The sequence below is a fragment of the Atta cephalotes genome (genome assembly GCF_000143395.1).
Source record: "Atta cephalotes unplaced genomic scaffold scaffold00005, whole genome shotgun sequence".
Lineage (NCBI taxonomy): Eukaryota > Metazoa > Arthropoda > Insecta > Hymenoptera > Formicidae > Atta > Atta cephalotes.
Window position 1 is genome coordinate 5,640,491 of NW_012130069.1, and position 13,592 is coordinate 5,654,082.

At 29.7% G+C, this 13,592-nt stretch overlaps 1 protein-coding gene across 1 annotated transcript in view; it reads left to right on the forward strand.

Moving 5' to 3' along the window:
• The window catches only part of LOC105626385 (fatty acid synthase), a 24,624-nt gene that overhangs the window by 2,385 nt on the left and 8,647 nt on the right, over positions 1 to 13,592 (forward strand). Inside the window, exons 2-11 of the mRNA XM_012207686.1 lie at positions 522 to 772; positions 1,137 to 1,368; positions 2,151 to 2,572; positions 5,350 to 5,643; positions 5,907 to 6,111; positions 6,212 to 6,372; positions 6,783 to 7,100; positions 7,980 to 8,485; positions 8,758 to 9,062; positions 9,784 to 10,185. Coding sequence (XP_012063076.1) covers positions 522 to 772; positions 1,137 to 1,368; positions 2,151 to 2,572; positions 5,350 to 5,643; positions 5,907 to 6,111; positions 6,212 to 6,372; positions 6,783 to 7,100; positions 7,980 to 8,485; positions 8,758 to 9,062; positions 9,784 to 10,185 — 3,096 coding nt within the window. The remainder of the gene's footprint in view (positions 1 to 521; positions 773 to 1,136; positions 1,369 to 2,150; positions 2,573 to 5,349; positions 5,644 to 5,906; positions 6,112 to 6,211; positions 6,373 to 6,782; positions 7,101 to 7,979; positions 8,486 to 8,757; positions 9,063 to 9,783; positions 10,186 to 13,592) is intronic.

A 13,592-nucleotide genomic window follows, 5' to 3' on the forward strand; every position in this document is an offset into this window, starting at 1 on the left:
GTGTGTGTGTGTGTGAGTGAGTGTGTGAGTGTGTGTGTGTGTGTGAGAAAGAGTGTGTGAGTGTGTGTGTGTGTGAGAAAGAGTGTGTGTGTGTGTGTGTGTGTGTGTGTGTGTGTGAGAGTGTGTGTGTGTATAATATGTGCGCGCGTGCGTGTGTAGATTATTTTATTTTAAATGATGACCTCTTAAATATCTCTTAAACAATTTTAAAGGAAAAAGTTTCATATAAGAAATATAGTAGTTGCATATTGCAAAATATATAATTTTTTTAAGCAATTATATAATTATATATTTTGCAATATGCAACTACTATACTTTTTATATGAAACTTTTTTTTTTAAATGTGTTGTTCAAGAAATATGGTAATATTTAAGATCGTTATTAAAAATGGGACATTATCTTATATGTATATACACTATATATATATGTATATAATTATATGTTTATTTTTATCTTAATTGCGTAATTAAAAACATCAAGTTGAATATAATGATTTATTATATTTTTATTAATGTCAACAGATCATCCAGACATCCCTCTGCGTACAGGAAAAATTAACGATGTTAATAAATTCGACGCGCTGTTCTTTGGCGTTCATTTTAAACAAGCTCATACGCTGGATCCAATGTGCAGAATCTTATTAGAACAGGCTTACGAAGCCATCATTGATGCGGGAGTTAATCCAAAGCAGTTACGTGGATCACGAACTGGCGTTTTTGTGGGTGCATGTTTCTCTGAATCTGAAAAGACTTGGTTTTACGAAAAATTACAGGTAGATTCACACTATTAACGCGTGACAGCTAAACGGATCAAAAGACTCAAGATTCACTTTATTAATTTAAATTTAGATGCACAAAGAATTTCTGAGTTTATATTTTCTATTTTTGAAATGTTTTATTACTTGCTATTATTATTGTTCATTATTACTAAAAATAAAATAATAAAGGGAATATTACACGTAAACTCAAATATTGAAGGCAATGTATTAACGTAACACGAATTTGACATAAATGTAAATGATCGCGCGCGCGCGCGCGCGCGTGTGTGTGTGTGTGTGTGTGTATGTGCGTGCGTGCGCATGTATGTGTGCTGATAAAAAATGATTTTCTAATTTTAATTTTCTTGATTACGGTTAGGTAAATGGTTTTGGAATTACCGGATGCAGCAGAGCTATGTTAGCGAATAGAATTTCCTATTGGCTAGGAGTGACTGGACCATCTTATACTTTAGATTCCGCTTGTAGCTCGAGCTTAATTGCATTGGAAAATGCTTATCGATGTTTGCAAAACGGACAATGTGACGCCGCTCTTGTGGGTGGATCAAACCTGTGTCTTCATCCCTATGTATCGCTGCAATTTTCTCGTCTTGGTATATAATCCCTCGTCTTCGATATTTCGATTTCATATTTTTTCTACATGAATCTCTGAACATGAAAAAATGAAAAGTTACATTTTTTTCACTACAATCCTAATAAAAACAAAGTTATTCTTAATCAAATAATTATACTGATTAATAATCAAATTAAGTTTGCAAAGAAACATTTTATTTATGTTATAGCAAAGACAATATTCATATATGAAGAAAGTTTAAGAAAAGAGAAAGATTAAAATTTTCATTACAACTTCAGAATAAATAAAATAATTTTCATAATTAGTTACATAGATAAATAATACCAACAGATTTGTATTATAACTGTACATTGTGTAATTTTTCAAAAGATTTATTCGATAGTTTTCTTCCTGAGAATATAAAATTGAAAAAACCTAAATTTTCCATCAATAACATAATACATCTTTTTTATTAGAAATGCTATGTCGATATAAAAAATATATACTACTGTATATATATTTTTGGTATTTATAACATTAATCATATAGAACATGATTCTGTAAGAAATTAATAATAATTTTCAATTATATATGAAACACAATAAGTTAAAAACATAAAATACATGTGTATATAAGAGCTTTCATACAAAGATATTTTTTCAAGAGTATCTCACACACACACACACACACACACACACACACACACACGTGCGCGCGCGCGCACACACACGCACGCACGCACGCACGCACGCACAAATACCAAAATACCTGAAGATATAGCGACTATTTTTGTATATTTTATTATAATAATTACGATTACAGGAGTTTTATCGCCTGACGGTCGCAGTAAATCATTTGACGCCGACGCGAATGGCTACGCTCGCAGCGAGACAATCTCCGTTATATATCTACAGAAGGCGAAGAATGCGAAACGAATCTACGCTACAGTGGTCTACGGTAAGACAAACTGTGATGGTTATAAGGAACAGGGTATCACATTTCCGTCGAGCAATATGCAAGCCACGTTGCTGAAAGAATGCTACCAGGATTGCAATATATTACCAAACGATGTGTTCTATATTGAATGTCATGGTACTGGCACCAAAGTCAGCGATCCTGAAGAAATTCACGCAATCGAGAAATTCTTCTTTGAGAAAGATAGACCTACTCCTTTGCTAATCGGTTCTGTTAAATCAAATATGGGTCATTCCGAGCCCGCTAGCGGCCTATGTCAAATAATCAAGGTGACTTTTTCTTTCTTTTTTTAAGAAATATTGTATTTATAATTGACTTATTGAAAATCTTTTGAAACAAGAAAGATAAAGTTAATTTTAAAAAGTTTTCAATTTTAAAGAAATATTAATGATTTATATATTTAGATTATAGTTGAAGTAATAAACTATTTTAATCTATATGTTTAAATAATAATCATTTAGTTCTGTGATCTCTAATTTCTTACATTGGAGATGTTTTTTTTATTTTATTTAGGTAAATTTGACTTTTTGGATATTAAGATTCTAATTATTAAAATATCAGTTCGGTGATAATATTCGGTGATAAATATCGTTGCAGTGAGAAATAAAATATAAATATCTTAAGATATAAATTAAGATATTATAATATTTATAATTTATTTCTGACTGCACGGAAAATGCAAAAAAGAACTTTGGCCAACGTTACACGGTGTTCCCAAGCGGTCACCCATCCAAGTACTAACCGAGCCCAACGCTGCTTGACTTCAGTGATCGGACGAGAACTGGTAGTTTCAGCGTGGTAGGAACATTGGCTGATTTGCATTATTCAGAGACATTTTATCTTTATTTAATCCGAAAAAAGGATTTAAGAAATACAAATGATTTCAATTGACTGGACTCCAGTATTCGAGTATTTGAATGATAGTCCATAGAATTATCTTATTGTTCGAGTATTGATAACCGAATTTATATTTGAATAATTAGAATCTTAATATCCAAAAAGGTAAATTTATTCATATAAAATAAAATAGAAATAAAATAAATATCTTAAGATATAAATTAAGATATTTATGTTTTATTACTCATTGCAACGAAAAATGCAAAAAAGAACTTTGGCCAACATTACACGGTGTTCCCAAGCGGTCACCCATCCAAGTACTAACCGAGCCCAACGCTGCTTGACTTCAGTGATCGGACGAGAACTGGTAGTTTAAGCGTGGTAGGAACGTTGGCTAATTGTTTGTATTATTCAAAGACATTTTATCTTGTTTTAATTCGGAAAAAAGATTTTAGAATGTAAAAACATAAATTTAAATGATTCCAAGTTAAAACTCCTGTTTAGGGAGAAACTCTCTCCGATGACTTTGACTTTAACATATGTTATCAAGGTCATAATCTCTAACAGGTTTTGGTTGTTGCTCATCCTTCGTTAAAAAGTTATGAACAAGAAAAATTTGAAAAATAAAATCTCTTTTCTACTACACGAAATAAAATTTCTCTATCTTAAAATATATTTTACGATTTTCCACAATAAGCGTTTCTCACCCCCCTCCTCTCTTGCAAAGAGACGCACAACTTTCACTCCCCTCCCCCCCCCCCCTGCGAATGGGCGCACGACTTAGATTGAGACTACTTTTACATTGCGGATACTCAATTTTATCTAATTACACTTTTCTCGCACAAATAAGAAAATAACTGGTCATAATTATCAATCAAACGTAAAAATTCGTGGAGCCATATGTTGACATGTTAGAAATCTATCAACTACTGAATACAAGGAATGAAGTTCGAGAGCTTTGATAAAGTTTATTATTGTTATGAATATACAAGTGTGTATATTACAATATATTCAACAATATCAATAATATCTGGTGTAACAATTTTCTTACTATCAATGGCTACAGCCTTCCTGGGCTGTATATCCAACTGTGTTTCATAAAAAAATATGTATTCAAAGCACATAGATTTCGATTTTACAATAATAGGGAGGGGTGGTGAAAGTCGCGTCTCTGAAGTAGGAGCAGAGAGGAGGTAAGAGTCGAAAGTGAGTGTCGCACGCCCCTTTGCAAAGGGCAGAGGAGGATGAGATGGATGGTGAGAGTCGTCAAAATCATGACTCTGAAAGACCTCCAGCAGATTTTATGTGATTTCCTGCAAAAATTAAGTGGGAAATGGCATTAGTTTAGGAGATATAGTATATATAGCAGAAATAAGATGTTATTTTCGAAACTTTTTTTTGTTCATAACTTTTTAACGAAGGACGAGCGATGGCTAAAACTTGTTGGAGGTCATTCAGGCTTATGATCTTGATAACATATGTCAAAATCAAGATCATCTAAGATGATGTTCTCCTAAACAGGAGTTTTACTAGCAAAACAATTTATCAAAAAACGACTAATAAACAAGTAAATTAAGATGTTAAATTAATACTTAATTAATATATATTTGAGATTCAGCAACAATAAAATCGCATACAAAAAATATTAAAATATAAATCATCATTTTTATTATTAATTGAAGATTTACATAAACGCTCTAAGTCTTGCCACGGTTCTGTGATACTATAATGAAACTGCGATAATTGAACTGCTTTAATTATGCTGCCACAGAAACTGCGGCAAGAGGGCGTTTATGCACATCTTCAATTAACAATAAAAATGATTTATATTATATATATTTTAATGTATTTTTGTATGCAATTTTATTGTTGCTGAATCTCAAATATATATATTGATTAATTGTTAATTTAATATTAATTTATTCTTTTATTGGTCGTTTTTTATAAATTCGGATAATAGTTACCGACACACGCACACACACACACATACACACACGCGCGCGCACGCGCACGCACACTCAATATATGAAGTAGAATTTATTCAAATAAAAATTGTATTGTATATAACTCTAATTTACTTAATGTTAATTAAAATTTTTTTTTAATTTGCTAATATTGCACATTTGAATGTTTTATTGAAAAAATAAAATAAAAAGTCAATAGCAAGATTTATGTATAGTAATTTATTAAATTGCAACATATATCACAGGTAATAATAGCAATGGAAAGTGGAATAATCCCACCCAATTTGTATTTCAACCGACCACGAGAAGGCTTGAAAGCTCTTGAAGATGGCAGGATCAAAGTCGTCACCGAATTAACACCTTGGAAAGGCAATTATGCTGGTATAAGTTCCTTTGGTTTTGGGGGTGCCAATTGCCATATCATATTGAAATCTCATTCGAAAAATAAAATTAACAATGGAGCACCGTCTGATGATTTACCGAGACTCGTAACAGTATCTGGACGTACAGAGGACTCTGTTAAAGTATTCTTAGACGATGTAAGTAAAAATCAATGAAAAATCATATTAGAAGACAAAAAATATAAAAATTACATAAAACACATGTATAGAAAATGAATAAAATATATTTCTCATAGAAATTAATAGATAATGAAATTGGAATAATTATGCTATCTCTAAGCATATTTCTATACGATGCAATAAAATTTCTTCGAAAAAACGCTAACGCAAAATGTTTAAGATATTTATCTTCGATTGGATTCATTAGAGATTCATGAGAAATTTAATTTTCATTTTTGTAGATCGAGAAACATCCAATAGATACTGAGTATATTCGTCTGCTACATGACATTCATTTTGATGATATCCAAGGACATCTGTATAGAGGGTACACGGTAGTCGGCTCCAAGGCGGAACATTCCATAAGAGAAGTAGAAAATTATTTGGGAACTACGAGACCGCTTTGGTTCGTATTTTCCGGTATGGGATCTCAATGGCCTGGTATGGGTATGTATTATGTTAACTTCTTTCTAATTTCTAAAAATGGAAATAATTATATTTTATTTATTTTTTTTGTTTATTCGATTTATTTGTTGATTTCAAATAGGTATCGAGCTGATGAGATTCCCTGTTTTTGCCGAAGCTGTTAAGAAATGTGATGCCGTCTTACGACCACGTGGTATAGACATTATTAATATACTAACAAATAAAGATAAAACTATTTTCGACAATATTTTGCATTCATTTGTGGGTATCGCGACAGTACAGGTGAGCTGCATATAATTACGAAATTTACATTATTTTTTTAATAATATAAATTATATTTCTATGAAAAAATATTAACTAAGTATAACATTAACAACTAATATATAAAAAAACATTTAACTAACTAATTATAAGTATATTTCAAAATGAAAAAAAGACAATTGGCGAAAAAGACGATAGAAATAAATCTTTTTTAATTAAATAAAAATTAAATTAATTTGATAAATTATATAATGCGATATATTAATATTCTTAAATTAAAAACTATATATATTTAATTTAAGTTAGAATTAAATATTTAAGCAGTATTTAAATTAAAAATATATAATTAAGGTTTTAAAACGTAGAATCATTAAATTTAAAAGATTGCTTACTATTCTTCATTGTATTCTGATATAATATGAATTTTATAGATTGGTCTAGTCGATCTTCTTACATCGATAGGCATTGTGCCGGATAATATTATTGGTCATTCTGTCGGAGAGCTCGGTTGCGCTTACGCAGACGGATGCTTCACCGCTGAACAAATGATCTTGTCAGCATATTCGAGGGGTTTAGCATCTAATGAAACTAAAGTAATTTATGGTTCGATGGCGGCTGTAGGTCTTGGCTACGAGGACATCAAAGATATGTGTCCACCTGACATCGAAGTGGCTTGTCATAACGCTTCTGATAGTAGCACTATTAGTGGACCTGCTGAATCTATGAAAGAATTTGTTGCCCAATTACAGGTTTGTTTAACGAATCATTTTTTATCAAAAATTTTTCTAAATTGTATATAAGTGAGAGATTTCAACATGTAAAATGTTGTATGAAAATGTCAATGTAAAATGAAAATAACTTTTAGCGTGTTACTTATAACAATATGCGATATTTGTGCATATATATGTATATATATATATATATAGTTCCAAAATAATCATCAAATATTTCATATTTGGCAGATAAAGCGAACTAAATTGAGTCGAAAAGTCCTCTACCATTTTGCAATTTTCGTAATAATTAACAAGATATTAATTATTAAAAATTGCCGAAAATTGGTCTTTAATAATTTTTTATTCAAATTCTATCAACTTTAACAGAAAAACTGCAAGAGACAAAAATTGTTTAGTTTCTTCTTCATACAACTAAGAATTTTTTCAGAATTTTTTTTAGAAATTTTTAATATTGTATTTTTCCTCATGTTGATAAAAATAAGAAAATGCAGTACTATACTAAAAAGTTGATAAAAAATTACGAAAAAATCTTAGAATTCTATGAAAAGAAAATAAACAATTTTTATCTCTTGCAATTTTTGTAAAATTGATAGTATTTGAGTAAAAAATTATTGAAGACCAATTTTCGACAATTTTTAGTAATTAATATCTTATTGTTAACTATTGCGAAAATTACGAAATAGAAAGAGGATTTTTCGACTCAATTTAGTCCGCTCTACCTGCCCATAAAATATTTGGCTATTATTTTGAGATCTTGTATACTATATATTTCTGTTATTCTGTTACAATTCTTATCATAAATTAATTGTTTATTATATTACCAAATTATAAATATTATCCAAATTGTTTTTCTTGTAATATTTATCTTAATTAAATCTACGTATATCTAAACAGGCTAAGCAAATCTTCGCGAAAGAAGTGCCATGCAGCAATATACCCTATCATAGTCGTTATATCGCGCCCGCCGGACCGAAACTTCTGGCTTATCTGAACAAGATAATTCCTGAATCGAAGCCGCGCAGCAAAAAATGGCTGAGCACGTCTGTACCACGCAACAAATGGTCTACCGCGATCGCCAAGTTGTCATCTGCCGAATACCATACAAATAATCTGCTGAATCCTGTATTATTCGAAGAAACAGCGCGTTTGATTCCGAAGGATGCAGTGACTATCGAGATCGCGCCTCATAGTCTTCTACAAGCTATCCTGAGGCGATCTCTTGGTCAGGGAGTCACAAATATCGGGCTTACCCAACGTGGTCATAGAGACAATGTCGAGGTTGTTCTGCAAGGGCTCGGCAAGCTCTACAACGCAGGATTACAACCGGATATTGCGAAACTCTATCCGCCCGTCGAGTATCCAGTTAGCCGTGGTACCCCAATGATCGCACCTTCTATCAGGTAAGGAATTTAAATATATTTTAATTGTTTAAAATAAACCGAACAACTTTTTTTTGCTCAGTGCATCAAAATTTAATCATTTGTCATAAATTTAATCGTTTGTTATCAATTTAACCGTTTGTCTATCATCAATTTTCTTCTTTGATTATTATTTTATAAAATACTGATTAAGAAAGAAAAAATTAATAAGGAAAAATTGCACGAAAATTATTTTAGGACCCATTGTGCTTTGCTAAGAAATTAGAATAATAAATGATTTAATCTCCTTTAAGATGGGAACACACTGATGATTGGTTCGTAACAAAATACAAGTTACAAAAGAAGGTCACTTCCGGGGAGAGAACTATTACTATGAGTATAACAGACAAGACCTTTGAGTATATGATCGGTCATGTTATTGATGGAAAGAATTTAATACCTGCTATAGGATACCTTGCTATGATTTGGGAAACTGTGGGTATATTGCAGGGGAAAATGTATACAGAGCTATCAGTTGTCTTCGAAGATGTCATCTTCATGCGTGCTACTCATATTCCAAAAGAAGGCAATATTGAATTAACATTAATGGTTCAAAAAGGTAATCTCATTGTGTGTTTTTATTCATACGAAATGTGTATGCTTGTAATTAACAATTATTACCACTATTGATATGTTTTAATTTATTACGTATTCAGGAAAAAATGTTTTTTCTATAATTTTATATTTTTACTTATAATTTTTTATATAATTATATATAATTATATATTTTAAATACAATTATATATAATTATATATGAAATTTGTCCATATAAATAACATTTTTTCCTGGATATATAATTCAATTGTATTTATAACAATTTATAATTCAAATATATATCATATATACATAATCATCAATTGTGACAACAATCACAATTATTATTTATTTAGGATGCACATTAATTTTTTTAGATTTTCATGTAATTCAAATTTTAAAATTGAATTTTTTTAATTGCTCGATTTGTGTAAAATTGTGTTCAAATATAATTTAATCATTTTAATTTCTGACTCTGATTTATGTTGATTTCTTTGTATTTTGTGCTAAATTTTTATTATTTTAATTAACTAATTGTTTTTTAACTTTCCTCTGTTTTTATTATTAATCTTTGAACTTAATTGTTTTTATAATTTGAATTGTTTTCTATTTGATGTTACTGATGTAGTCCTGAGAATATATATACATATATACATATATGTGTATATATTCTTTTGATTATATTAATATTGACGAATATTTTAATACTCAATATTTTAATTAATTATAATAATTATTTTTGCAGGCACTGGAAGATTCGAAATATCGGAAGGTAACACTCCGATTGTGACTGGATTGATTCGAGTCGTGAAGAATCCAGCGCAAGAAAAGATACCTGCTAATATTTTATCAGAAGATGATGATGAGGAAGAAGTACTGACTACTAAGGATATTTATAAAGAGCTAAGATTACGAGGTTATCAATATTCAGGCATTTTCCGTTCCTTAAAAAGTGCATCCCTATCAAAGAATAAGGGACACATTGCTTGGATGAATAATTGGGTAACATTCCTCGACAACATGCTACAGATAATGATTCTTGGAATAAATACGAAAGATTTATGTGTGCCTATAAAAATACGCAAGATTGTGATTGATACTAAGCTTCACCAGCAAAAAGTTCAAAATTTGGATCCAGAAAACAGACGTAAGTTTATATTTCTCAAATTCATAAATATTTATTTCGCAAAGTTTGCTTGCATAAAAAGATTAACTATATTTCTTAATTTGTATAATGTATATTACCTGAGAGTATTAGACAGTACCAGATTTTTTTTTTAATTTAATAGAGTTTATGATTTTTATTCATCTTTTAGTATAGTTAATTAATTCTTGCGCTTCTTAAAAAAAGAAACATTAAAGTAGAAATATTTTGCTCAAAATTCTTTTCAATAGTGCTTCTTTTCAAAACTGCTAAACTTTTAAAAAACATACCACAAATTGTAAACGTCTTAAAAAAAGTCTCATATATATATATATATATATTAGACTGACAAGAAAACAAATTTTTTTTTTTAATCGGCCTCTCAAAAGCTTCATGTCAAAAGAATACCCCTAAATTTTTATTTAAAAATATTAAGATTTAGAGATCGCTAGTGAGCGATTTTCAGATCAAAGTTTCGATTTTCTTTAATACATATTTGATTTGATGCAAAAATGGCTTAATCCGGATTTTAAATGTAATACTGTATATCTTTTTGACCAAGGTAAGTTCAATAGACGTGAGATTATATCGAAATATACGAAAGTTTCCCAGAATTCTGGGGAGGATGGTTTTTCAATATCTAAAAATTTGTTGCTCGATGATGAATATGTTCCGCCAATAAAAAAAACAAAGAAGTTATAAATAGAGATAATTAAAGAAGTTATAGAGATAATTAAAGAAGTTATAGAGAATTGTCTACTACATTGGGTCGTACAAAAATGGGATGGGCAGGAATGCAACTTACGTAATGTCAGCAGTTATTTCAAGATTCGGAGGAGACATTGATAAAATTGGATGTTCACGAGAAATTGTTAGGAAAAGACGGATAGAACAGATCAAGGATAGAACAGATTTACTCAGTACAATTAAAAAAAATTATCATTCAGAGAGTATATTAACGGTTCATTGGGATGGAAAACTAATAAAGAGTTTACACTCACATAAAAAATTCGATAGATTGGCGATTCTTATGACAGGAGATTGTGAAAAACAAATTTTGGGAGTGCCAGAACTATCGTCTTCCACTGATTAAGCTCAAGCAGATGCAGTTTTCGAATTGTTGAATGAATGGAAACTGGCTGATAAAAATTACAGGAATGTGTACAGGAATGTGACACGACAGCCAGCAACACTGGCATACATAAAGGAGCCTGCACAATATTGCAAAAATATCTCAATCAACAACTTGTATACTTCGCTTGTAGGCATCACATATTGGAGTGTATTATTTTAGCAATCTTTGATTCGCTCTTCGAAGTTTATACAGGTCCTGTCATACAATTTTTCGAGAGATTTAAATGTAATTGGAAAGAAATAAACATGAAATGTACGAAAGTTCAATAAATAATACAGAAATTTCTTACTTGCTTGAGCAAAATCGCTATAAAACTACTCAATTCATCATCGAACAACAATAAAAAAATCACCCCAGGGCGGATTATGTTGATGAGATGCTTCAATTATCATTTCATTGAGAAATCTGCTCATTTGAACATTACAGCATGTTTCCGGCTGTGCACCGCGCCAGGTGGAAATAATATATTGTTTAAAAATTTATATTTTTAGAAATCAGTTCAAGATAACTAATGAAGAGTTAAATGCTTTCCGCATATTTAATGTGTTTATTGTAAAGATATACTTAAAATATTGATTTACCTGCGAAATGCCAATATTAGACCTTGTTGAATATAAAAAAATCTTCATCAATTCTTCTCAATTAATTCTTCTCTTTCTGAGATTTCGAATATTTTCGAATATTTTCTGATCACATTTGGTACCACTTATTGGTATCTCTATCATTTTTTTATTTTCATATTAATTTCGAGAGTAAAAGACTGATGGTTAAGAATTTAAAAAAGCCAAGTATTGATGGAGATAATAATTTTTGAGTTAATATATTAAGAAAAAATATCAAAAAGTTAAAAATTGAGAATTTCATAACATCGAAAACATGAAATTTTTTCCTTATATATGAATCAAATATCGATAAAGTTTTTTTGTCGATATCGATAAAGATCCTTCACAATGGAATGAAGATTCGATACTACAAGAATGTTTTACAAAAGATTAAAATTAACATTAAAAGTCACAAATAACATACCAGAACGTGCAATTTCTTTCGCTGAAAATTTTAATGAGCAAATAATTAATAATGAAGAACAATTTCAAATTTTATTTCAATCAGTGAAATATAATCATCAGATTTTCCCAGCGTGTTCAAAACAAAACGGAGCGAATGTTGAAACAATTCGCAAGGTTTAATACGAAGATTGCGAAATTTGCAAAATTTAAGCTGGGTTGTTTCACCTTTCAGTAAACTTCAGCTCACTGTCTTACTTTCTTATGCTCTTACTCTTTTGTTTATCAATAGGTAAATTACATAGTGTGCTGAAGATGAAACAATCAGCCATTAATACATAAATGTGTTCATCGGAAATTTATTTGTACTAGATATGACAGAGAGATATGACAGTGCGCTAATTTGATATTAATTTGTACTTATTTTTTTCAAGTATATATAAATAAATATTAGCACATTACCCACAAACCCTACAATTTCTTTGTCTCCTTTTCGTATATCTCCATATAATTATCGCTTTTTTTATAAAATAAATCAATGATTTTCAAAATTTTCGATATATTATGAATTATATGGATCATCAATGATTCCATTAAAATTCCATTCCTATTTTTGTTATATATGATTCTATTCCTTATTTTATATAAGTTTATTTCAATTAATTAAATCACATTTTTGTTATTATGTACTTTTCTAATAAACAATTTTTTGTTGTCAAATTGAAACATTTCATTTGAGGATGTCAAGACCACAAAGCAATATACTTTAGAACTTGTAAAAAAATTTTTTTTATCCTTAAAAACGTATTAATAATCCGTTATATGAAACTTTTAAAGACTCTGTAGAAGATTCCGGGAAAATTCCAACTGGATCTTGTTCTTGAGTGAACAAATTTATTTAAGAGGAATAACAATCCATTTGAACATTTGGAACCTTGCTAAAATCGACTTTGAACTCGAAATTTGGTCATTTTTTTCACATAATCAGTATTTCTTAAGGCGTATATCGTAGAACTAAATAAATTATTGCATCGTGTTCAGAGATAAAAAAGACATGCAATATCACATTTAAAATCCGGATTAAGCTATTTTTGCATTAAATCAAATATGTATTAAAGAAAATCGGAACTTTGATTTAAAAATCATTCACTAGCGATTTCTAAATCTTAATATTTTTAAATAAAAATTTAGGGGTGTTCTTTTGGCATAAAATGGAAGCTTTTGAGAGATCGATTAAAAAAAATTTTTTAGTCTAATATGTGTATATATAT